The sequence below is a fragment of the Engystomops pustulosus genome, chromosome 6 (genome assembly GCF_040894005.1).
Source record: "Engystomops pustulosus chromosome 6, aEngPut4.maternal, whole genome shotgun sequence".
Lineage (NCBI taxonomy): Eukaryota > Metazoa > Chordata > Amphibia > Anura > Leptodactylidae > Engystomops > Engystomops pustulosus.
This window is the reverse complement of record NC_092416.1, coordinates 171,387,245-171,414,813: the sequence shown is the minus strand read 5'-3', so window position 1 is coordinate 171,414,813 and position 27,569 is coordinate 171,387,245. Positions and strand designations below refer to the sequence as shown.

Genomic DNA, 27,569 nt, shown 5'->3' with positions numbered 1-27,569 from the left:
ATACCCTTTTAAATAACTTTGCCAATGTATTATTTATCCCGTACTGATCCTAATTTACGCCATGTATTGTGTTACAGTCCTGCAGGCTTCAGAGCTGAAATTTCCAAGCCATCTTTTTTGCCTTATGGTGAGCGAACCCTTTAATAGCTGCCGGCTGGACGCTTGTACTAAAGAGGGAAAAGGATGCCCCCTCCTGCCAGTATCTGTCTATGGATACGTTCCTGGTGTGTACGCAGAGCGTGTCCCATAAACGAGATGTGATTGTATCCTAAGATAGTCGGCCATGACACCAGGGCACGAAACGGTAAAGATTTAGGCAAAACTAAGTGACCCACTTCATTATAGGAGATCGACCACGTTGGAAGGGATCTGACGACAAGCTCCAGAAATATGGATGAAACTTTGTCCATAATAAGGATCAGTACGAAATAAGTAATAAGGATCTACGGTCATCAAACGTGGACATGCCCTTTAATGTAAAGTGACAATACGACACATCAAAGTCATACCTAATCCATTCCACCGCTCCATGGATAGGTATATAGGATATCCCAGACCTCTCTATATATGTCCTGAGGTCCAGAAAATCTGGCACAGGCCTCATTGTCCTACTACAAATATCACACTTCAGACTCCCAGCTAATTCTCCTCCATGCGTCAGTAGGGTGGTGGGTTCTCGCTCTGCCACCCGGAAATGTTCCTAAAGATGAAGAGGATGGATTCCTATTATTCCCCACATGGGAGTAACACACAGTCCTTCCTAGAGTAGCCATGCTAAATACAGTGTGTGCGTCTCTTAAGGTGGATGGTAGGGCATGTGCGGAGACAGTCTCCTGTGGACATGCTTCGTGTTGGGAAGACTTCGAAGAAGAGGCGTTACCCAATTTCCCGCCTCTGTGCCTTAGGGGATAGCTATTGCTGTTGCTGCAGATAGGGCACACATGGGAGCTATGAGGAAGGGAACAGTAAAGAGGTCCACCACATCTTTGGTGTAGCCTCCAGTCTTCCCTTTGGAGGGAATCACACAACAAGTAAGGCCTTCTTGATACTCGCCTTGGAACAGGGGATGGGCACCAAGCTCTGCTGTGTGGTGAGGCTACTTTGGAAGTGTTGGGTGGTCTGAGCATTGGCTCCAGTCTTTTGCTTATCGTTAGGTGGGAAATATCACCAATGCCCAATTTGGTCTCCTGCATGTTTCCATTCTGTGAGATGAGGGGAACTTGTGGGATATTCTCCGGACAGAGGAAAGTATGTGTTGTCGTTGTGGTGGGGTTTATCTCCTCTGGTGGACAACAAGCTCCGTGAGAAGATCTTAACGCTGGAGAAAGAAGTGGTCCGCCGGGTGCATGGTTGACAGATGCTACAGGTTTGGTGATGACGGCACATTGAGGAGAAGAAATGGTTTGGATTGGCTGCTGGGATCCTTGGACCGAGAAAGCAGCTTGAAGACTTGCGCTCCGTTGTCTCCACGTACGAAGAGCATGAGAAGCTGTCTCCAGGGATCCACCAACTCCAGAAGAAGAAACCAGATCCCTCGCTGTTTGTAGCACCCTCAAAACATTGGCTGGAACGGGCGTCCCTGTTACATCAGGGTCGGGGCATGTAGGACCTCGGGATGGACTCTGAACACCACGAAAACAACTGTAAATCCCCTACAGAGCAAGAGAAACAAAATCAACTTACTTACGGACCACTTAGAGACATTAGACACATGTTGAAGAGTGGGGTCCTCATTCTTCTCACCAAAGCCCAACTGGTCCTCTGCCGAGGGTCCCTATAGAAGTCACAATTCTTTACTCCATGGTTGGTATAGTACTAACACACACAATGATGCTGGAGAGGATCTAGCAACAGGAGGATCTTGACTTAAGTTTTAGCACTTCTTGAACAGAAAAGACTCCCACCGGAAGATCTGATCTTAGGTTTTCCTCCAAATGTGCTTTGGACCAAAACCTGCTCCTTCGTTAACCAAAGCACTTTAGTTCTACTCCATATTGTGTGGTAATTAACATATTACTAGAACTGTTTGCATTAAACTGTCAGGGACGGACTGGTCCAACGATGGAAAGCACCGGTGGGCCACAACGTCTTATACTGTGAGACGTGATTCTTTTCCACTAAGTGGGGTCAGAAGTCAAAAGCTAAAGGCCAAATCTACTGCTGACACTGATTTGTTTTCCTTAGCACCCCAATTCTACAACCTTCTTACCCGACTGATGCCCAGGAGGCTCTGCTCCACACAAGAGCTGGGTAGACAATGTCTCATCCTCCAGTACACAAGATGTTCCCAAGAGAAGACCAGAAGACTCAACCCCATAGCCACCAGCAGCATGTAGAAGACTCCGGCCATGTTGTCAATGTCTAGTTTACTGCTCACCGCCTCATTCTTCTCATTTTGGCAAATGCCTGATAACCACACTGTCTCCAGCCTCTGCGTGTCACCTACAAGGGAAGATAATTAGAGAACTGGTGTAGATGAATGACATGCAGGGAGTATGTTATAGAGCAGGAGGAGCTGAGCAGATTGTACATAGTGTCCTATCTGCAGGGAGCATGTTATAGAGCAGGAGGAGCTGAGCAGATTGTACAAAGTGTCCTATCTGCAGTCAGCTTGTTATAGTGCTGGAGGAGCTGAGCAGATTGTACATAGTGTCCTATCTGCAGGCAGCATGTTATGGTTGAGGAGGAGCTGAGCAGATTGTATATAGTGTCCTATCTGCAGGGAACATGTTATAGATCAGAGGCAGCTGAGCAGATTGTATATTCGGTCCTATCTGCAGGGAGCATGTTATAGAGCAGAAGGAGCTGAGCAGATTGTACATAATGTCCTATCTGCAGGCAGCATGTTATAGAGCAGGAGGAGCTGAGCAGATTGTACATAGTGTCCTATCTACAGGCAGCATGTTATAGTGCAGGAGGAGCTGAGCACATTGTACATAGTGTCCTATCTGCAGGCAGCATGTTATAGAGCAGGAGGAGCTGAGCAGATTGTACATAGTGTCCTATCTGCAGGCAGCATGTTATAGAGCAGGAGGAGCTGAGCAGATTGTACATAGTGTCCTATCTGCAGGCAGCATGTTATAGAGCAGGAGGAGCTGAGCAGATTGTACATAGTGTCCTATCTACAAGCAGTATGTTTTGGAGCTGTAAGGTTAAATTGATAACAATATAGTGTCCCACTTGGCACCAGGACAAGCCATGTAGGGTCACTATGTTCCATGGAAAGTATATGGTACATGGCAGCAGACTCTGTAACAATGGAAATGCATTTCTGAGCAGATAGAAAACACCAGTAAAACAATGACAAACTCTTCCAACTTTTTTTTTTAAGAATGCGGCTGAGTTCCAAGCGTCTCCGTTTTGCAATTTTGAAAAATAGGTCTATTCGCCGCAGATTGATTTTGTGCAGTTTGTCAAAAAGCTCTTAAAAATGGCTGCACCAAAAGAGAAAGTTCCACGAGTCGTCTACAAATGAATTCCAGAGCGGAGCCGTGATGGATGGCGGCAGCTTCAGCATCTATATGCAGAACGTTACCAGAATCCGAGACGTACTGCAAAGTAGTGCGACCCAATTATACCACACTCTGAACGGATTGTACATAGTGTCCTATCTGCAGGGAGAATGCTATAGAGCAGAAGGAGCTGAGCAGATTGTATATAGTGTCCTATCTGCAGGCAGCAAGTTACAGAGCAGGAGGAGCTGAGCAGATTGTACATGTATCCTATCTGCAGGGAGCATGCTATAGAGCAGGAGGAGCTGAGCAGATTGTACATAACGTCCTATCTGCAGGCAGCATGTTACAGAGCAGGAGGAGCTGAGCAGATTGTACATAGTGTCCTATCTGCAGGGAGCATGTTAGAGATCAGGGGGAGCGGAGCAGATTGTACATAGTGTCCTATCTGCAGGCAGCATGTTATAGAGCAGGAGCAGCTGAGCAGATTGTACATAGTGTCCTATCTGCAGGCAGCATGTTATAGAGCAGGAGGAGCTGAGCAGATTGTACATAGTGTCCTATATGCAGGCAGCATGTTACAGAGCAGGAGAAGCTGAGTAGATTGTACATAGTGTCCTATATGCAGGCAGCATGTTATAGAGCAGGAGGAGCTGAGCAGATTGTACATAGTGTCCTTTCTGCAGGAGCGGAGCCGTGATGGATGGCGGCAGCTTCAGCATCTATATGCAGAATGTAACCAGAATCTGAGACATACTGCAAAGTAGTGCGACCCAATTATACCGCACTCAGGCTCCATAGCAGGACGGAGCAGGGATGAGGATATACATAGAAGGAGGAGGTCCTGCTTAGATACACCATATACAAGGAGTCCCCCTGGCTCTATATTATAGAAGTTTCATTATATCAGAGACTATTATTCTATTTGACAATTTCCTAATATCATTTTTTTTTTCAAGCAGCTACAAATGTTATTATCTGCTGCCGGAAATTTCTATTCAATTGCACTCGTCTGTCCGCACGTTGCTGCAACCTGTTTGAGTCTCTCTTTAACAGATGGCAGCAGCACCGGGCACCTGTGTACTAAGGAAAGCGCCTGCAGGACAATTACGAGGAATTATTGTAATCCTCCGCACTGGGCGATAAGACCAATACAAAGTAATAGGGACATTGCCTAATGTATTGTAAATCTAAAATGCAGACCCCAGCCCGGAGAATTTGATTTGACTTGACCCCAAGTTCTGTCCTTACCTACTTACTGCTATATTGAATTATGGACTTATGCCTCTTGCCTCAGGCGGCACCAATTGCAAGAAGGTGAAGGGGGGGCAACATTGAGGCAAACTCATCTGCTACAAAGCAAGACCCGACAATTAAAAATAGTGTCTCTTCATATTGGATGATGGACTTATACTCCCCTATGGACTGATATACAAGGGTGCGCCAGCCATGAGTTAAGTTGAGCCTCTCGCCTCAGGCGGCACCAACTGCAAGTAGGTGGGGGACAACATTAGGACAAAGTCATCTGCTACAAAGCCGGACCAAACAGTAAAAAATATTGTCTCTTCATATAGGATGATGGACTTATACTCCCCTTATACCTGATATACAAGGATACACCAGTCATGAGGCAAATTGAACCTGTTACCTCAGGTAGCACCAACTGTAAGAAAGTAGGGGGCAACATCAGGGGCAAAGTCAACCTGATACAATAGTATACAATGATATATTTTATATGACATCAGTGAACAACACAATCTGGTTCCAGAAGCCCAGTGCACCAAATGGAGCATTTACTCAGTACATAAAGTGCACTTAAAGGGGTTTTCCAGGCTAATAACTTAGAATAGGTCAGGGGCAGATTAAGACTGTCAAATGTTGTATTAAAACTGTAAGCCCCCTTCAGTCTGATGTATTTTGATGGTATGACTTACTGCCTACATAAGGAACCAGAACCAAGCTTCTTGGGATTGGAAAATTTCAGCTTTCAGTTCTGCAGTGGGAGGACCTTCAAAGGTCATGTAAGACCTTTTATATTAATGCATAAGGAGTTGGTGTTGGTGTTTTGGATAGCCATCTCTTCAGAACAGAATTGAATTTGGTGGGTGTTTTTGGTGGCTGTGGGCCCTTCAGAATTTTTGGGCCCTGGGCGACCGATTAAACCGCCCCTTAAAATAATCTTCTGGAATAGATCCTTAAAATCAGGTTCATGTGGTTTCATTCCTAAACAGGGACTGGAAAAGGAGCTGCATTCTTCTTGTAGTGGTCAGAACAGCTTACTGCAAGTCAGCTCCCATTCATTTAACTAAGAGATAAGATGCAGTAACTCAGTTTAGCCACTACACAGAGAACGGCGCTGTTTCCTTCATATTCCATTCTCTGGGTATTAGCTGATCTGTGGAAGTTTTAGGTATTTTTAATACAGTTCATCAATTATTTATGCCTGGAACCTTGCTTTAAAGGGATTGTCACATTATAGCTAATGATCCCCTTAAGAGAGGGAGACAAAAGACTGATTGACCTTCCATATACTTCTATTGGACGCCGTTCACACATACTCGCTGATTCACAGGGAGGATTGACAATGGCATAAATTCCAGGAAGGATTTTATTCTGTGATGCTGGAAGATGTCAGCCATGGGGCGATGAGTCAGCTACGATCTGCCGCCATGATTGACAGGTTCCTTATTCCTACTCCATTACATCTCAGGGTTAATCCTCCTAATGAACGAGCAGGATAATTTATTCCAATTATTTTATGCCTCCTCTTGTCCCTGAAGCTGTAACTTTTTAATTACCGCAGCATTGTTTATCAGCACTGATTGGGATTTACTGTGTACGGTTATATATAGAGTCATATACATTCTTATTATTCCAAGCAATGTACTGGAAAGCTGGAAAAAAATCCAAACTATATATTTTCTTTGTGTTCCAGAGTTAAACATATCTCTCACTCTGTCTCTGTCATATCACGGACTCTGTCTACTACATACTAGGGTCAGGGTTAGGGTTATTCAGCACAAACCTAATGACAAGATCACAACTATTTAAAGAAAATCTACCCTCAAAATCCATCATGGCAAATCACTTACTAACACACCCAATCACTGTGACTGGGGTCATCTTCTTATATTTGTTATCCATAGCCCCCTTTCTTCTAAATTCAACTTTTAAACCTAAGTTAAAGTGTCTCAAGTGCTCCCGGGGGTTACCAGAACCGCTCTGTGCTGCAGCTTCACAGGTTGTTACACTGTCTCTCCCTGCTCCCTCAGCTCTTCACCGTACCTCTTCCTGCTGCAGCAGAGGAAGATTCAACACAAAGTGGGAGGGGATAGTGCTCCTGCGAATTTGCAGCATGGAGGGGTTCTGGTAACATCCCCAGGATTTTAGAAGGAAGGAGGCCATGGATAAGAAATATAAGAAGATTATCACATGGTAATCAGATGGGTCAATGGGGTGTGTCCATGGCCATAGCAGACAGCCTGGCTCCGCCTCTCTGACAATGGAGAGCTGAAAATTTTGATGCAGATTTCTTGGGATCGGCAGGGACTAAAGTAAGTTTAAAAGTTACATTTTTCTGGAGTTTTTTTTTAACTTTTACTTTGACTTTTTGATCATTTAACTTTCTATGTAAGTCCTATACAAGAATAACCTAGTGGAGACATCACAGGGGAGGACACCTACCATCTCCTAAAAACTGCAGCAGGGCCAGGTCAATGGGTCGCTTCCAGCGCGAGTTCTTCTGTAGAGCGATACCGTAGCCTGTGGTGGCGAAGACCTTCCCACTGCCGATAGTCACCAGCTTACACCCTTCATCCTTTCCCGCCATGTAATTCAGCACTGCCGCATCGTAGATAAAGGCATCTAACTTTCTGGGGGCCCAAAATGACAAAGAAAACATATTCATCAAGAGAATGAGAGGAATAGAGGAATCTGTAGAAGCTGAGCCCCGTGATGTATAGACTTACATGTGGAGCGCGATTATGTAAAAAGCGGAGAAATTCCATTCCATGACTCCACGGTAAGAGAGTGAGAGTCCTGATTACTCCGCCCACACACAGTGATTGGCAGTGAGAGTACTGATTACTCCACCACACACAGTGATTGGCAGTGAGAGTACTGATTACTCCGCCCACAGACAGTGTTCGACAGTGAGAGTCCTGATTACCCCACCCACAAACACAGTGATTGACAGGGAGAGTCCTGATAACCCACCCACACACAGTGATTGACAGTGAGAGTCCTGATTACCCTGCCCACACACAGTGATTGACAGTGAAAGTGTTGATTACTCCGCCCACACAGAGTGATTGACAGTGAGAGTCCTGATTACCCCACCCACACACAGTGATTGACAGTGAGAGTCCTGATTACTCCGCCCACACACAGTGATTGACAGTGAGATTCCTGATTACCCCACACACAGTGATTTACCGTGAGATAGTCCATATTACTCCGCCCACACACAGTGACCGACAGTGAGAGTCCTGCTTACTCTGCCCACACACAGTGAGAGTCCTGATTAACCCGCCCACACACAGTGATTGACAGTAAGAGTCCTGATTACTCTGCCAACACAGTGAGAGTCCTGATTAACCCACCCAGACACAGTGATTGACAGTGAGAGTCCTGATTACTCTGCCCACACACAGTGAGAGTCCTGATTATTCCGCCCACACACAGTGATTGACCGTGAGAGTCCTGATTACTCCGCCCACACACAGTGATTGACAGTGAGAGTCCTGATTACTCTGCCCACACACAGTGAGAGCCCTGATTACTCCGCCCACACACAGTGATTGACAGTTAGAGTCCTGATTACTCCGTAAAGTAAAAAGAGAAGGCCACAGCATCCAATATAATGAAAAAAGCTCAAACTTTTATTCACAAAGGCATAGAAAAAAACTGCAACGTTTCCATTCACCATGAATCTTTGTCAAGCATACACAGAATGTGCACATGCACATATATATAGTTCTGATTACTCTACCCCCACACACCGGGATTGACAGAGAGAGTCCTGATTACTCCGCCCACACATAGTGATTGACAGTGAGAGTCCTGTTTACTCCGCCCACACACAGTGATTGACAGCGAGAGCCCCGATTACTCCTCCCTCACACAGTGATTGACAGTGAGAGTCCTGATTTCCCTGCCCACACACAGTGATTGACAGTAAGAGCCCTGATTATCCCACCCACACAGTGATTTACAGTGAGATAGTCCATATTACCCCGCCCACACACAGTGACCGACAGTGAGAGCCCTGATTACTCTGCCCACACACAGTGAGAGTCCTGAATAACCCGCCCCCACACACAGTGATTGACAGTAAGAGTCCTGATTACTCTGCCAACACACAGTGATTGACAGTGAGAGTCCTGATTACCCCACCCACACACAGTGATTTAAAGTGAGATAGTCCATATTACCCCGCCCACACACAGTGACCGACAGTGAGAGTCCTGATTACTCTGCCCACACACAGTAAGAGTCCTGATTAACCCGCACAGACACATTGATTGACAGTAAGAGTCCATATTACCCCGCCCACACACAGTGATTGACAGTGAGAGTCCTGATTACTCTGCCCACACACAGTGAGAGTCCTGATTAACGCGCCCACACACAGTTATTGACAGTGAGAGTCCTGATTACTCCGCCCACACACAGTTATTGACAGTGAGAGTCCTGATTAACCCGCCCAGACACAGTGATTAACAGTAAGAGTCCATATTACCCCGCCCACACACAGTGATTGACAGTGATAGTCCTGATTACTCTGCCCACACACAGTGAGAGTCCTGATTAACCCGCCCACAGACAGTGAGAGTCCTGATTACCCCGCCCACATGCAGTTATTGACAGTGAGAGACCTGATTACCCCGCCCACATGCAGTTATTGACAGTGAGAGACCTGATTACACCGCCCACATGCAGTAATTGTCAGTGAGACCTGTATACTCTACCTACATTATTCAACTAAATAATGTAAATATTTTGATTTTATTTTATAAACTAATTCTCACCCAGACTTCAAGCTGGCCAGAGCGTCTTCCACCGACCTCTGGTTGTACCTCACCATGTAGCTGTGCATGTCAGGATAGTTGGTGCGGATGTTGCGCTCGGTGCTACCATTTGGGACGGTGCCAAATCGGAAAGGTGGGTAATGTTCTTGTGGCTTCTGGAACTACAGACACAGAAAAGCTTATATATTCTTCTAGATGCGCAGAGAGATAGAGATATATACACAACAACATCTAATAATACTAATACAATAATAAAAATGTTAACAAGACCTTTTAAAGGGGTGGTCATGGATTCCGACAATGGGGAGACAGGGACACGTGTCTGTACTTCACTGTATACACTACAATGGATGTGCTTGGCATTGCAACTCAGCCCTATCTACTGTTCAGTACTGTCAAATGGGCGGAGCCAGGAAGTCTGTTCTGCCCTAGAACCACCCATCTGACAGTATCAAGTCAAATTAGTGTACAATATGAACTTTCTACATCCAATTTACTAATAATAAGCGCTGCGGAATTTGATGGCACTATATAAATAAAGATTATTGTTACAATAAGGCTCAATGCTGTCAAATGGGTGGAGAAATCAGTCTGGCTCCGCCCATCTGACAGTAGAAATCTGAAAATGATTACATAATTCCAGCACCAACATCAATGGAACGTCTCTCATTATCTGATAGAAAGGTTTGGAATTGATGGACGTGGTGTCGTCCAAATTCCGCTAGTGTTGGTTAGTTTCTGTTCTTTTAGCCATCCGTTTTTTTTCATTCCAACTACTCGCTCAAATAGCGGAAGGTCTACCGGATGCTAAGGATGGATGCTAACGGAGACCATTGCATGGTGGCTCAGTGGTTTGCACTGTAGCTTTGCAGCGCTGGCGACCTAAGGCAACAAGTCCCAGGGTCAACATCTGCAGAGTTTGTATGTTCTCTCTGTGTTTGTGTGGGTTTCCTCCGGGTCCTCTGGTTTCCTCCCACACTCCAAAACATACTGGTAGGTGATTAGATTGTGAGCCCCATTGGGGACAGGGAGTCTTGTGCAGTCCCTGTTATGCGCTGTAGGGCGGTATAATAATACCGTCATATCACATCCTATTTGGATCCAAACAGCCTTTGGTTCTGGATCTGAAGCCTTCTTTCTAGCCATATCCGGATCCTGTAGCACATGAATCATTCTATCCTCACATTCCCTTACACTCCATCACGCTGGATGATAGCGGACCGCCCCGGCTCTGACAATTAGCCACATGTGTTAATGAGAGTTTAATCACAAACATAATGAGGAGTGTCTGGGACTGCTCCCCCCTCCCAGAAGCTTTTATTTCCATCCCGCTAATGCCTCCCTTTGTCTCCCCCGGCAGCTTCCTTTGTGCCTATGTTTATTCCGTGTTCCTTCTCATCTTTTCCTATTGATCTCCCCGTCACCAATTACAGCGCCTCCTCCTACTGCAGGTATGAACAATGCTTGACTTTAGAAGGACATGTCAATGCAGGTTATAACCATGTGCCGGGCAGATGCCGATTCAAGGGCATTCACAACCTATAGATAATGTATGCGCTAAATATCTGGTGTAACATTTCATGGCTGACAGGGTCTTCAAGAGTTAAAGACTCAGTGTATACAATACACTATTTTTTGGGGCACCACCAGGACCAGGTATAATCTACTTACTTGGATTATACTTGGATTCTACTTGGGAATTGTATACCCTTTCTATCTATTTGCCTCAGTAAGGAAGGGCACTATCTGGGAACTAAAGAAATTATTTATAGGGGCATTAGGTGGCACTTTCTGGACTATGTATGACCTACTTACCTGGGAATTGCAGGATACTATCTGGACAATGTATGACCTACTTACCTGGGGATTGCAGGATACTATCTGGACAATGTATTACCTACTTACCTGCGAATTGCAGGATGCTATCTGGACAATGTATTACCTACTTACTTGGGGATTGCAGGATACTATCTGGACAATGTATTACCTACTTACCTGGGATTTGCAGGATGCTATCTGGACAATGTATTACCTACTTACCTGGGATTTGCAGGATGCTATCTGGACAATGTATTACCTACTTACCTGGGATTTGCAGGATGCTATCTGGACTATGTATGTCCTACTTACTTGGGGATTACAGGATACTATCTGGACAATGTATTACCTACTTATCTGTGCATTGTGGGCTCCTATCTGGACAATGTATTACCTACTTACCTGGGAATTGCAGGATACAATCTGGACACTGTATTATATACTTACCTGGACATTGTAGGACAAAATCTGAACAATGTACATCCTTCTTCCCTGGGCATTGCAGGTCTCTATCTGGACAGTATACAACATACTTACCTCCGCATTGCAGGGCACTATCAGTAATCATTGTTTATCTGGGGACTGTGTGTCAGTGTATCATCTGGTAATATGGGCCCTGCAAGTCATCTGTGTAGGGTAAGGTACAATTTGGACAACATATAATCCATTTCCGGTAATCTACTTACCTGGGCATTGCCAGGCTCAATCTGGGAATTGTACACACTTTTTAGCTGGGCTCTGCCTGGACAATGTATGATGTAGTCATCTGTGCTCTATAGGGAACTATTATTTTTGATTCCTTCTGTGAACTCTACATACTATCTATCTTTACACCGTCTGGACATTATATGGGCCATCTGGACTAGTTACCTGGACACTACAAGAAACTTACTAAGAATTGTACACGATTTTATCTGAGAACTTTATAATTCTATGTGGACAATATATAATTGAGTTACTTTAGCACTATAGGACATTATGAGGGAAAGGAAAACACTATATATCTGGGCATGGCAAGGCATTATTTTGGCAATGTATGATCTAGTTACCTGGACACAGCAGGGAACTAACTTGGAAGCCACACTGTAAAGCACCATTGATGGGGCCCTCCGTAGAAGCAAAGTGGTGGGGGCCCCGGTGCCCGCGCCCCGGGAGCCCCTCCCACGATCCGGCCCTGATTGTACACAATGTTACCTGGGCACTTTAGAACACTATCTGGACAATGTGTAACCTCGGCACTGTAGGACACTATCTGACACTACCTGGATATAGCAGGGCACTATCTGGACAATGTATAACTATATATGTGTGGTCTGCATATCCTATGCTCCTATCCTAGGTCTGTATACTAATATATAGTTATGGTTAGTGGATAAGTACCACATAGGTCCTAAATGTTGGACCCCCAGTGTTCAAGAGAACAGGGGAAAGCAAGTTTTTTTTTATAGGTGCTGGGTGGAAAAAGTGCCAGAGTTTTTCATAGCTCTTTAACTCTTTAATAAAGATTATTTGACTAACTGAACAAAAAGAAATAACCTTTTTGGTTTGAAACCTTTTAAAAATGATAAATAATCGCAATAAATAATAAGAATTCTAAAAAATAATTAAAAATTCAAATTATAAATTACAAATAATAATAAATATTAAATAATAAAAATAATATATAATCTAAAATATGAACTGTTTAAAGGAGTTTTCCAGGAATCTGTAAAATTCTTAGGGGGCAGGGGAAGTCATTAGGGAGGGAAAAATATATTATTTTCCTGCCATAGGTCCCTGTTTCCGTGGAACTCTAGTTTTCCGCACCAAGCCTTAGTTCCGGGACAGGCCCCGGTTTAGCCAATGAGTTGCCTCCTGTGGTCAGAGGAGGACATCCATTGGCCAAATCCAGTCCTGTCTGGCTTGGAGCCAAAATTGGGAACCAGGTGCCGGAGCAGGGTATTATGGAAAACCCCTTTAAATTAAAAAAAAAATCAATTAATTAAAAGATTTAATAGGAAGCACATGTAAGAAGAGGAGCTATGACCCCACTCACCTTCCTGTCGCTCAGGCCGGACACCGTGTCGATATATTGCTCCTGAATCATGAATGCGGCTAGGTTGGCCGTGTAACTAGCCAAGAATATCACAGCGAAAAACGCCCAGACCAGAACCATGATCTTACTGGTCGTGCCACGCGGGTTCTGTATGGGAACTGAATTGTTAAACACCAGCGCCCACAGCAGCCATAAGGATTTCCCAATGGTAAAACTCGGACCTCCTAAACCTGAAAAGACAAGTGCGAACGTTATCTCTCATCCCTGTCCGTCTCTTATCGTCCTCTCACATCTGTGCCTGTCCTTTGCTGCATCGCTGAAAAATTGATCTTTGTAGCTATTATTACTCACAGCGGCGAGCACATCCGTTTATCCAGTGCCCTGAAGGTAATTTTTTTATAAAGAGTATCTATGCTATATATAGTATATATAGTATCATTTACATGCAGGGCAGGATTCTGGGGAGAGCTCCTAGGGTGTGTGACCCAGGGCCCCCACCAGCTTACTCCTAAGGGGGGGGGGTCCCTACAAGCAGCAATGTGGGCTGACTGTCTGTGGGAGCATTATACAGCGGCCAGGGCCGGCTTATCATTGCTGCTCTTGGACTTATACATAAATATAATGTTAGCATCTTATATTCACATTCAGGGAGATTTACTAAAATTTGCCAAAATTTGCCAAAATTTTATGGCACCAAAATGACTTCACATTTAGCAAATATGTTAGTCAATTTTTTGACACTTCAATGATATGTACAGCAATGGGGCAAAGTTTGAGTGTACAGACACACCCTCTATCCTCTAAGCCACGCCCAATTTTTAGATAAGCCACACCCATTATATTGAACTTGACCCAAAGTCAATAAAAACTGTCAAAAGTACTGGCGCATCTCCCTGTTGGCCACAAAATTTTGTTTGCATTTTTTTTTGGGCATAGACTAAAGTAGAACAAAACCAATTTATCATTCGGTATGACAGTGATGAATCTGGTGCAGCAGAACACTGTCTAGTCTAACTTTGTACTGTCTAACTTTAAGACACAATTAGTAAATCTTCCCATTATTTCCCGTCTTGAAGAATTACATGTCTGAACTTCTATTATTCATAAGGACAATCCTGAGTAAGAGCGATTGTATTTATCCTTAGTGACAGATTTAGTGTGTTTAATGACTCACTGTTAAAAGGGATTGTATGGCAAAAGACACTTATCCACATGATATAAATATAACATCACTGACCCATCATTACATCACTACTGACAATAGATGATGTCACAGCTTATCTCCTCCCCTTCCCTGTACAATGACCTCTATATAGATAACACTGACCCATCATTACATCACTACTGACAATAGATGATGTCACAGCTTATCTCCTCCCCCTCCCTGTACAATGACCTCTATATAGATAACACTGACCCATCATTACATCACTACTGACAATAGATGATGTCACAGCTTATCTCCTCCCCCTCCCAGTAGAATGACCTCTATATAGATAACACAGACCCATCATTACATCACTACTGACAATAGATGATCTCACAGCTTATCTCCTCCCCCTCCCTGTACAATGACCTCTATATAGATAACACTGACCCATCATTACATCACCACTGACAATAGATGATGTCACAGCTTATCTCCTCCCCTCCTGTACAATGACCTCTATATAGATAACACTGACCCATCATTACATCACTACTGACAATAGATGATGTCACAGCTTATCTCCTCCCCCTCCCTGTACAATGACCTCTATATAGATAACACTGACCCATCATTACATCACTACTGACAATAGATGATGTCACAGCTTATCTCCTCCCCCTCCCTGTACAATGACCTCTATATAGATAACACTGACCCATCATTACATCACTACTGACAATAGATGATGTCACAGCTTATCTCCTCCCCTCCTGTACAATGACCTCTATATAGATAACACTGACCCATCATTACATCACTACTGACAATAGATGATGTCACAGCTTATCTCCTCCCCCTCCCTGTACAATGACCTCTATATAGATAACACTGACCCATCATTACATCACTACTGACAATAGATGATGTCACAGCTTATCTCCTCCCCCTCCCTGTACAATGACCTCTATATAAAAAACATTGACCCATCATTACATCACTATTGACAATAGATGATGTCACAGCTTATCTCCTCCTCCCTGTACAATGACCTCTATATAGATAACACTGACCCATCATTACATCACTACTGACAATAGATGATGTCACAGCTTATCTCCTCCTCCTCCCTGTACAATGACCTCTATATAGATAACACTGACCTATCATTACATCACTACTGACAATAGATGATGTCACAGCTTATCTCCTCCTCCTCCCTGTACAATGACCTCTATATAGATAACACTGACCCATCATTACATCACTACTGACAATAGATGATGTCACAGCTTATCTCCTCCCCCTCCCTGTACAATGACCTCTATATAGATAACACTGACCCATTATGACATCACTACTGACAATATGTGATGTCACAGCTTATCTCATCCCCCTCCCTGTACAATGACCTCTATATAGATAACACTGACCCATCATTACATCACTACTGACAATAGATGATGTCACAGCTTATCTCCTCCTCCTCCCTGTACAATGACCTCTATATAAAAAACATTGACCCATCATTACATCACTATTGACAATAGATGATGTCACAGCTTATCTCCTCCTCCCTGTACAATGACCTCTATATAGATAACACTGACCCATCATTACATCACTACTGACAATAGATGATGTCACAGCTTATCTCCTCCCCCTCCCTGTACAATGACCTCTATATAGATAACACTGACCCATTATGACATCACTACTGACAATATGTGATGTCACAGCTTATCTCATCCCCCTCCCTGTACAATGACCTCTATATAGATAACACTGACCCATCATTACATCACTACTGACAATAGATGATGTCACAGCTTATCTCCTCCCCCTCCCTGTACAATGACCTCTATATAAAAAACATTGACCCATCATTACATCACTATTGACAATAGATGATGTCACAGCTTATCTCCTCCTCCCTGTACAATGACCTCTATATAGATAACACTGACCCATCATTACATCACTACTGACAATAGATGATGTCACAGCTTATCTCCTCCTCCTCCCTGTACAATGACCTCTATATAGATAACACTGACCTATCATTACATCACTACTGACAATAGATGATGTCACAGCTTATCTCCTCCTCCTCCCTGTACAATGACCTCTATATAGATAACACTGACCCATCATTACATCACTACTGACAATAGATGATGTCACAGCTTATCTCCTCCCCCTCCCTGTACAATGACCTCTATATAGATAACACTGACCCATTATGACATCACTACTGACAATATGTGATGTCACAGCTTATCTCATCCCCCTCCCTGTACAATGACCTCTATATAGATAACACTGACCCATCATTACATCACTACTGACAATAGATGATGTCACAGCTTATCTCCTCCTCCTCCCTGTACAATGACCTCTATATAGATAACACTGACCCATCATTACATCACTACTGACAATAGATGATGTCACAGCTTATCTCCTCCCCCTCCCTGTACAATGACCTCTATATAGATAACACTGACCCATTATGACATCACTACTGACAATATGTGATGTCACAGCTTATCTCCTCCCCCTCCCTGTACAATGACCTCTATATAGATAACACTGACCCATCATTACATCACTACTGACAATAGATGATGTCACAGCTTATCTCCTCCCCCTCCCTGTACAATGACCTCTATATAGATAACACTGACCCATCATTACATCACTACTGACAATAGATGATGTCACAGCTTATCTCCCCCCCTCCCTGTACAATGACCTCTATATAGATAACACTGACCCATCATTACATCACTACTGACAATAGATGATGTCACAGCTTATCTCCTCCCCCTCCCTGTACAATGACCTCTATATAGATAATACTGACCCATCATTACATCACTACTGACAATAGATGATGTCACAGCTTATCTCCTCCCCCTCCCTGTACAATGACCTCTATATAGATAACACTGACCCATCATTACATGACTACTGACAATAGATGATGTCACAGCTTATCTCCTCCCCCTCCCTGTACAATGACCTCTATATAGATAACACTGACCCATCATTACATCACTACTGACAATAGATGATGTCACAGCTTATCTCCTCCCCTCCCTGTACAATGACCTATATATAGATAACACTGACCCATCATTACATCACTACTGACAATAGATGATGTCACAGCTTATCTCCTCCCCCTCCCTGTACAATGACCTCTATATAGATAACACTGACCCATCATTACATCACTACTGACAATAGATGATGTCACAGCTTATCTCCTCCCCCTCCCTGTACAATGACCTCTATATAGATAACACTGACCAGTCATTACATCACTACTGACAATAGATGATGTCACAGCTTATCTCCTCCCCCTCCCTGTACAATGACCTCTATATAGATAACACTGACCCATCATTACATCACTACTGATAATAGATGATGTCACAGCTTATCTCCTCCCCCTCCCTGTACAATGACCTCTATATAGATAACACTGACCCATCATTACATCACTACTGACAATAGATGATGTCACAGCTTATCTCCTCCCTCCTCTCTGACCTCTATATAGATAACACTGCACCACTTGCTTATGTACTTGGCTCTTCAGACCTATCTAATTCTTCCTTCTCCCCACTGTTCATCCTCCATAAATGGTTCATGAACTCAATTAACATGAGGTCTTGTTCTTTTATGTGGTACATGTTCTGGAACCGTATTTAGTACCAGAGACAAATAAGGATATAAAAAGCAACACAGAAACGAAGTAGATGTCTGCAATACAAAACAATTAGCACCTTAAAGGGAACCTGTCATCAGGAGCCCTTTTTCTTGCTCCCCATAGTGAATAGTGTGCACATTGCCAAAGTGTTTTTATATTAAAACTAGCTTTTTCTAATAAAAAGAAATCTTAGATGGAAGTTTACCCTTCTCTCTGCAGAGCAGTGTCTCGTGTCCCATGGGAGTGGTCAGACAGGAGCGGTTTCCTCTCCCCCTCCACCCTCAGGAAACCGCTCCGTCATGTGTCTTTTTAAAAAACAAACAAACACCCATATCCCTCCAATGTGAAATAGATGCATGATGGAGTGGTTTCCTGAGGGTGGGGGAGGGACCGAGGAAATTGGCCACTCCCATGGGACACATCTATGAATAAATTGACAGCTAGGTGTTGCCATTTTCTTTGTTAAAGTGTTTGTCTCTATACCAGCAATGATTTGATGATGTCATATTGTTTATGAAGATGTCCATCTCGGGAATGGGGGTCTGGTGTCCTACTCCCAGTGACCGGGCTGAATCTAGATTTTGTTGTGTAGGTACAACCACTGTACATTCAGGTCTATGGGAGAGTAATTGCCTTAGCCACCTCCAAATAGATTGGTTTTGGGGTGGATAACTATTGTGTATGAGAGCCTGGGCCCACCAGAAGACCATCTGGTGCTCCGGTGGGCAGGTCCATCCCTGTTTCCAACCCTCCCCCCCCCCCCATTCACATAAGGCTTGGCTAAGTGTGCATGTATTCTCAATAGGGGAGAGGGGAATCTCCTCTCATGGGGGCTTATATTCCTCGAGAACAAAAAATTTGGGTGATAAAAACTCCATTTATCTGATCCTCCCTTCCCTCAACCTCATCTGACTTTAGAGAGTCATCACGTCAGGACAACTTGTATCTTCCCACTTGCAATTTGGGACATTTACTTTTATCTTTCTTTTTTTGCTTTGTTTACACAATTCGGATCATATAAAAGAAATTCTCTTACGTTTTCCATTGTTTAAATCCTGATCGTATCCCATGGGGCTGAAATACTCGAAGATGAATACGGTCACTGCTACAACGGACAGGCACATGACAAACATCATCATCCACACGGCTGGGCTGTACGGCTCTGTGGACAGAAGCTAATGTCATTCTAAGGGAAAACCTCAGTAAAAAAAAAACAACAAAAACATAAATGTAAGGACCCACATGATATATTTTCAATAGATAGACTAAAGCTGACCATGAATGAGAGGGCAACTAGAGATTCTTAAAATCCGAATCGGTGAATATGATAAATGATTGTTCACCCATTGTGGTCAAATATCAGGAGCCCATTTGGATCTTTTCTAGATCGATCAACGCAAAATAATGACAACCTGGACAATCCCTTTAAGACGGAGGTATGCTTCCGAGTATTGAACAATGCTCTATAGATCTTACCCAGGAAAGCTGAGGGGGACACGGTTCCATTGCTACGTGACACTAGGACACTGATTCCAGTCTCTACAAAGGGAACTGAAAAATCCACAATCTCTGATCGCTCCTCATTGATGGTCAGAGATCCGATAGCCAGATGAGCACGCTGGTAATAAACCTGTACAGGGAAGAAGCAAAAATGAACAAATGGTGAAGTATAAAGTGTAAGAAAGGAGAACTTAAGAAGATAATGGACCAGACCACTCACCTCTCCTATCATCCCATTCCATACGCCTCGCACAAGTTTCCCATGTTTGCCATTCGTCACAAGGTAAAGATCGTAGGAGAACTTCACTGTCCGAGCCAACTTCTTCAAGATGTCGATACAGAAGCCTTTACAGCACAGCTTGGAGTAAGGTTCACCTGAACTGCTAGGGTATAATAGGTAAGAATTATGTGATTAAGGGCAAACAACCAGCCTGCCTTGGTCAATATCGCTAGTCACATTTTAAGACCCCTTAATTGGTTGGACATTGACTTATATGGAACCTAGACCAGAGCACCACAAAATCTCTGGTGGGTTCTTGCTCTAACCCAATACTGAACTCTAGGGGTACAGCAGAACACAACCCAATGTAGAGAATACTAGGATTTCCTGGGACTTGAATTCTTGGGACTTGACGAAGGGTTGGCCACCAAAACTTTTGATCTCATTGGTCAAGGGAACCCCAGTCCATGGGTCTTTTCCCATGGAGCCGTACACTATCTTTCTCAAAAAGAACCAGAATCCCTTTCCCAAGAGCTGAGGTAACTCATCCAGCCAACCAATACCGTGCTCTGGACAAGAACCCAAAATCGAGGCCCAGATGGGTGTCTGGTTTGGGCAATTTTTGGTTATAATTTATGTACTGGATATTAATTTGAAAGTCACCTTTATTTGGTATAAAAATAAGTGTTTTTTCCTTCTCGAGGAGAACTAATTTAAGTATTATTTCCCATGAACCCTAATGAACCCATAAACCAGCAAGACCATCTCAACAAGAAGAAGGGCTGCTTCATCTAGCAAACAAATGCTCTGCTCTGCGTAGACGAAGAAACCCAAAACCCAAAAAGTGATATTTTTGATGATGTTTTATGGTATTCATCCACTGGACAATGGAGGCGAGCACTTTCCTTCCGGAGGAAAGCTAATTTACAAGTTTTTCCCCATAATGCATTGCGTCGCCCAACACCAACTTGTCCTACTCACTGAGAGTCAGAACCTCTCAAGACATTAAAAAGAGAAGCTTGAATCTCAAAAATACTTATCTCGTTGTTCCCTTATTCTACCCTTCCTTTGTATGGTGAGCTTTTGATGGATCCCCTTTACCTCAATGTCAGGTTGCTCTGTTTTCGGCAAGGCACTGTGTTCCGTACGCAGTCTCCCGTGACCGGATCTGTGTTCTCAACAATAACAAATGGTCTCTCTTCTAAGGTGGCCACAGTTAGGTGACGAGTATCTGCCACAAGTTGTTGACCACTACCATATCGTGGCCATACTGGGTATTTCATGCGTATAATACCACGCTCCCATCTGCCAACCTAGAAAGGGGGACATATTTCTTTGGCTGTTGACAAATTCTGTAAGTACTACCTAGATAAAGCCATAGATAAGCCATAGATAAGGACTTACCTCTTCCCATACCCGTTGAGGGGTCAATGTAATGACCAGCATGGACGGATTGAGTAGAAATCCTTGAGTATTGAAGGACAGGTCCCTCTCCTGCCACTCTATGTTCAGCATATGCCTAAGAGATGGAAATAATTTGAGGTGGAGCAAATGGGAATAGACAATAAAGGGCATGAAAAAATGGGAAAAATTGACTAGGACAACCTGACGAGTGCAGACTCAACTATTGCACAACATGTACCTATACAAAGTGTCATTTCCTTGCATTTGTCCTGGTGTCAAACAGGTTCCTCCAGGATTGGGCAGCTCACCATGTTTCTGCAAATAGTTCCTAGCTGCTGCGGTAATTATTGCAATTCCATCCTCAACTTTTTGCCTTAGGCTCCTCCGCCAACCATCAGTCACCACGCTAACAAGTCCAACGGGGAAGAACTCGGCAGGGATTTCTGGAGAACCGATTGTAAAGCTTGGCACAACCCAGATATAGTCTGGTCCAAGTAGTCCAGCTTCACCAGCGATGGGGAACAACTCTTCGGCCTCCTCTCTGGAGCAGAATAGTAGAAGGACTGGAGCGGAAATTTGTCGAAGAACTCTTTGAGTCCCTCTTGGACCAATTCCTGGTTCTAGTATCAGTTCGTCTTGAGGGCCCCAACCTGGTTGTATAGCTTCACACATAGCTCTGACCGTCTTCAGGAATAACCGGTGACCAGGGTAATGACTGGTTATAACGGAGAACGGGCCAAGGTCATATTCCTCCAACACCTTGAAGATGACGGTGAGCTGCTGCTCCACCGAGGCTGCCATCTGCAGGAAGGAAGATCTCGGCTCCTGGGTAGATAATGACAATTTTTTTAATGATACTTTTGTTATATCTTTCTAGACAACACACAAATAATGAAGTGATCAAATCTCAAAATAGGCAAAAAAAAAAAAACATGACAGATGTTAGTCAATGAAACCATTATGTAACTTTCACCACCGCGTAACCCTGATTTCCATATACTGTGATGTGGAGTGAAAATTACGAAGGCCGCGAGATAGAAGCAGATGCGTCATCAGCTGTGAAACTACTTGTTCCCTTTGATTTCTTCAAGCTTTGGCTTCTCGTCATAAGAAGAAATAAACTGAGCAATTAAGAACGAAGGGAGATGAAGTCCCTATCATATATAACATTGATGCCCAGGTACAAGGATACTTATTGCTGGCGTCCAAGAACACAAAACTCAATACTCCGGTCTTTAAGGTCCGTGGTGGGGAGAATATTTGGGTGGGAGCCAAGAGCCGGTGCAGTAAGGAGGATCACATCTGCACCAGTGAATCAAATGAGCAGAAATATGACCTCGGTGAAAGAGAGAGAAGGATTTCTGGGAAAGTGGAGGTGATGGATTGTTGGACATAATACTGGACCCTATATATATATTGTAGGATAGTTAAGTTGTACATGATCAGGTATAATAAAGGATGATAATGTCTTAAAGGGCTTTTCCAGAATAATGATAGGACCTCCACTGATCAACTGATACCAGAACAGAGATGAAAGTGCAGCTCCACTCCCTTTATAGTGGCTGATGCCAGGAACTGCAGCCCAGTTCCTATTCACTATGTCAGACACTCACTAATCTGATACTGATGATCTACAATGGGAATGTGACCTATAAGGTCCTCCATGTGTTTTAGAGAGGAGTTGACCTCACCCATTCATTTCCAAGCAACTAATCATAAGTGTACGGAAACCCCCCACCGCCATATAGTATTGGAGAAAGGAAAGGTTGGACATGTTGAATGTAGCATGCCCCAGCCTAATGGACTCGGGACAAAATAATCCACCATACACCTTGAATAACAGCTGTTTTGTCCCCCATGCACCAACATCTCTGTTTTTGGCTTAGAAGTATCTTCTATGAGAGTAAAAAGATCAGACATGTAAAATACAACCTGCCTGATCCTTGCCTCCTGAGAAATCATCAGAAAGGTCAGATTCCCCCAAACACATAAGTTTGGCTAACTTTTCTCTTACCATTGAAATCACATGTAGACTCTGGTGACCCGAGTATGCATGTGTATGGGGTCATCAATCAGTCGACAGCTAATTGAGGTGTGTGGATATTATTAGTTGGCATCTACCAGCCAAAGCCATGATAACACTGGTGTACACAAGAGAGATGCCTCAAATAAAGATCACACTAGATCATCCTTATGATGCTATCTTTGACCCACCATGACTGAAGAGGCTGGTCTTTGTCCGTTCTCCACCCACTTTCCTGGACCCTTGGGACAATGAAGTTTTACAATGAAGGGAGTCAACTACAGCAACCAGGACCTTATGGAAAAGAAACCATGGACCAGCCAAGAGTAGTTCCATTGGTAGTCTCAATGGTAGGTGCACCACTACCAAAAATGCCCCAAATATTTATCTCATTAAGTTCTGAAGACATATTTTATGCAAAAAAAGTTCCAGATCAGGTCTTGTCATATGCACATTATAAAAGGAAGCCTTCAATGAAGTTACTGGCTAAGGTTGGTCTTCTTGTTTACACAATGATATGAGACTGGAAGCCTCTCTCCGACCCTTATCCAACCATCATTCCCCAGGTGGCTTCATAGAAGTATCCAAACCTAAGAGACCGTGGTGATGTTTCTATTCATAATCCAATTCTTTTGGACCACATGAAATGTGACCATAAGGAGAAACATCTCAAAAACACAAACAGTATAATTTACTGCCTGTTCTTTCTATTTTGGAGCAGGCTACAGCCAACACCTAGATGATCAATCGAGTCTATTCAGATTCCTATGGTATTGTATTGCATCCATTAGCTGGAAGTGTGATCATGACTCGATGTCTGCAGGGCAGCACAGCTTGCTGCAAATGTCAAGGATGGGATGAAAGGTCGTACCTACATTGCTGCAGTATAATGTGCAGGAATGTATAAGGGTATCCCCTAACTCCAGATATTAAATTATTGGTGAGAACATCATCGAATGACCATATACTCAGTTACATCAAGAACCTAATATGATGCAGATCAGAAATAATGAGGTGAATTTGTCATTGAACCTCCCTCAATCAGTAGAGCAACCCCATAGTTCTACATTGATACCACATCCTGATATGACAACTGAAACACGGACATTGGCATAAAAATTATGCTAGAAAGCGTCAAGATGGGTCTTTATGGACAAGTTCTGGAGTGATGATTCCACATTTTTGTGCTTACCTTTGGAGTCAATACCACGGCAGATCCTCCGCTAATGCTAATAATTGGTACAAGTGTCTGAGAAGAGATGAAATCCAGAATTTGAGCCACAGCCTCAGTCCCAATATTGTCCTGAAACACAATCGCGTGTGCTCCTTTCAATGCCAGGCACAGTTGGCGCAAAAGTGGTCCAGGGCCGCTATCGTTAACCAGCACTGTCATTTGTTGAATGTCAAGAGGTAGATTTAAAGATCCCTCTGGAATCAGGGGTCCTACCAATTCCATCTGTGGAAATGACCCACCAAATACCAGAGCAACATTCACCACCGGTCCTCCGGCTCGGGGAAGCAACGTTTCCATTACTACGGCACCACAACCGAGAGCACCAATGAAAAGCCATCCCAGAGACTGGGCCACGGACATGGCAATGGTGGAACCTGTAGAAAAGAAGACATAGACATAGTTAGGGAACACCACCACAATTTTGAAAATGGGGACATCCAGTAAAGGTTAAGAATTTGGTATATAAGGGTTTATAGGGATGGAAAATATATCGTAACATAGGATGAAGGAACATCATGAAATAGCATGATAACATTACAAAGAGTAAGGCAGCATCATGTGGAGGGAGGTGAGGTGGGACCTCAAGAAGGTTGTAAGAATGTAGTATCATGAAGGAGGGTGCGTGTTGTGAGACAGGATGACGGAGGACAATGGGACACACGTAAAGAACTACGATGTATTTTTAGTTATCCCTTGAATTATTCATGGGTGGATGTGGCAGCTGATCCTGTGACTCCTGTCTGAGCAGCAGACGTCATATTGAGATCATGCCACAAAACCAGAACCTGATCCTAAACTCCAATACAGCCAGAACTGAGCCAAAACCTAATCCACACATACAGGAACTTTCTTGGAGAGCCCTGAAAGATGACTACACACTTCTTCTGGACTTGTTCTCTCACCTGGACTTGGTTACATCTGACCTACAGTCTTCTACCAAAACTTTGATGGAACAACCTTGTCTAGACCAGAAGATAGATCATCCATGGCAGAAGGAAACTTTCCAAAAGACCTTGACCCTGCAGAAGGCCCTCTCCTTCCATGAAGACCATGCACTTAAAGATTCTTCCATAAAGTCTAGAGAGAAAATGGTCCAAAAATGGTTCTCCATAGCATTGCATCTACCCATGGAGTGTCTTCCGAGGACTATGGCACAATGTCATCTTCTCTGCAGGTGGCACAACGCTTGAAGCTACTTTGGAGCCTGGCATAATTATCTAGGTGGCTCAGATGCCCATCTCAATTATATGGACTCCACTGGAATGTGGTACAAATGATGTTGATTGTGCAGGAATGTGGCAAGGTGCCATGGAGTGGCTTGGGGGCATGGCATAATGCGGTGGGCACAGCAGAAATATGGCATATGGTTTTCCTTGGATTCTTGGATGAGCATTCAGAGGTTGGTCTTCAGATGCACAGCTGCTTTAACTCTTTCCTCTAAGCAACCTGCTGCTAGTCTGTCCCATGGAGAAAAAGAAGCATGACATGAGTATGGTTATGGCAATGACAAGGATGGGTAGGGAAGGACGGAGGTAATGGAAGACAGCAATAGCCCAATCATTAGTAACATGTGTCCCAGCCAGGTAACGTTCATCCCTCACCTGCCCCGAGCCAGGAGCCGTACAGGATGATGCCAGAACGATGTGACACGGAGCGGAGCTCGCAGAGCCAACTGCAAGGAGAGCAGAGCACAGGAGACACATCTAAACACAGGGACAGGGAATGGGAAGGAGACAAACGGAGAACTACGGAAAACTGGAAAACTAGAAGGAGAAAGAAGGAGCAGAGCAACAAGGAAAAGGCAAAGAGTGAGAGAGGACGGGGAGAGAGGGAGGAGGTGGGACAGGGTGAGGGAGGGGATGAGGAGAAGGATGAGAGAAGGAGTGCGAAGAGTGGGATACGGTGATGGAGAGAACACGAGAGGGAGAAAAGATCTGGGAGGTAGGTGAGACGGGAGAGTCAGCGGGGAGGAGAGAAGAGACAGGTATCAGGAGTATGAGGAGAGGCGAGAAGGAAAGGACAGAATCAAGGACAGAGAGGGGATCTCTCCATCACTCCACGTCCCCGGCTGGTGTCACGCACTCGCATCCTCTGCTCCCACAAACATCTCAGTCTCCGGCTCTACCAAGGATTTTATTAATTTTCTGACATTATATCATAATCTTATATATGGGTGGTCTTCATCTATCAGGGTTCGTTCCCTAAATCATCTCCTCTGCACCCTGGGATTATAGTGCTGGCCCTATCACCTTCAGCTCATTTTTTGATATATCTGTTAGTTTAAATGATTTTGTGTCTTTCGTATATTTAATTTTTACTCTTTTTCTTTTCTTTTAAACTTTTGGATACAGGTGTTTGTGGAGTGTCGCTGTAGGTGTGTATTTGAGTATCTTAGTGCCTGTGTATTATACAGAGAGATGTAGCAGGGTTGTGTTTGTCAGCCGGCACCAGTACAGCGCGACGCTATGATGCTCCGTCATCTACTGTAATGGTTAATACATGGCTACTTCTTCCTAGAAACAGCGCTATACCCTTCCATTGGTTATGTCTGGTACTGCAACTTAACTCTGTTATAATGAAATTGGGCAATGTCAATTTTTGGACAGGTATGGCGCTGTTTTGAACCTGAATAGACTTAAAGGGGTTTTCCCACCTGATATTTTTTGTATGATGAAAAATTATACAATTTTCCAATATATTTACTGTATCAATTCCTTATGGTTTTCTAGATCTCTGCTTGCTGTGATTCCATAGGAAGCCTCTAAGTGGACAGAAATCTGACCAAGGTCACACAGGTGCACAGCTTGTTAGTATCAAAGAGAGTAATTGTAGCTGTGGGTTATAAGGAGCCGTGCACCTGTGTGACCATGGACAGATTTCTGTCCACTGGAAGTAACATAGAAGCTTTCTATGTAATCACAGCAAGCAGAGATCTTGCAAACCATGAGGAATTAATACAGAAACTGTATCTGAAAATTGTATAACTTTT

At 43.7% G+C, this 27,569-nt stretch overlaps 1 protein-coding gene across 4 annotated transcripts; it reads right to left on the bottom strand.

The window, feature by feature from the left end:
• Window positions 1-454: 454 nt before the first annotated feature.
• On the bottom strand, window positions 455-27,075 carry GRIN2C (glutamate ionotropic receptor NMDA type subunit 2C). 4 transcript variants are annotated; one of them, XM_072112404.1, is made up of 14 exons: window positions 26,182-27,075; window positions 25,483-26,037; window positions 24,539-24,954; window positions 21,562-22,148; window positions 21,324-21,438; window positions 21,021-21,232; window positions 19,920-20,082; window positions 19,676-19,829; window positions 19,236-19,361; window positions 13,335-13,564; window positions 9,482-9,642; window positions 7,137-7,324; window positions 2,210-2,442; window positions 455-1,652 (listed from the first exon to the last, which is right to left on the bottom strand). In XM_072112404.1, exons 3-14 carry the CDS (start codon window positions 24,938-24,940, stop codon window positions 621-623), a joined length of 3,603 nt encoding a protein of 1,200 aa, XP_071968505.1. In that variant the 5' UTR covers window positions 24,941-24,954; window positions 25,483-26,037; window positions 26,182-27,075; the 3' UTR covers window positions 455-620. The 4 variants fall into 4 exon arrangements, with proteins under 4 accessions (XP_071968505.1, XP_071968506.1, XP_071968504.1 ...); XM_072112405.1 differs by having other exon boundaries at window positions 25,483-27,075; XM_072112403.1 differs by lacking the exon at window positions 25,483-26,037.
• Window positions 27,076-27,569: the final 494 nt, after the last annotated feature.

Excerpts from the sequence above, each read along its gene's own strand:
- GRIN2C (XM_072112405.1), bottom strand. The coding sequence starts at position 24,940 with ATGTCCGTGGCCCAGTCTCTGGGATGGCTTTTCATTGGTGCTCTCGGT. Across the intron at positions 19,362-19,675 it reads GTCCCCCTCAGCTTTCCTGG|AGCCGTACAGCCCAGCCGTG; the intron begins GTAAGATCTATA and ends TTCTGTCCACAG. Across the intron at positions 13,565-19,235 it reads GGATTTAAACAATGGAAAAC|GTTTAGGAGGTCCGAGTTTT; the intron begins GTAAGAGAATTT and ends TTGTCTTTTCAG.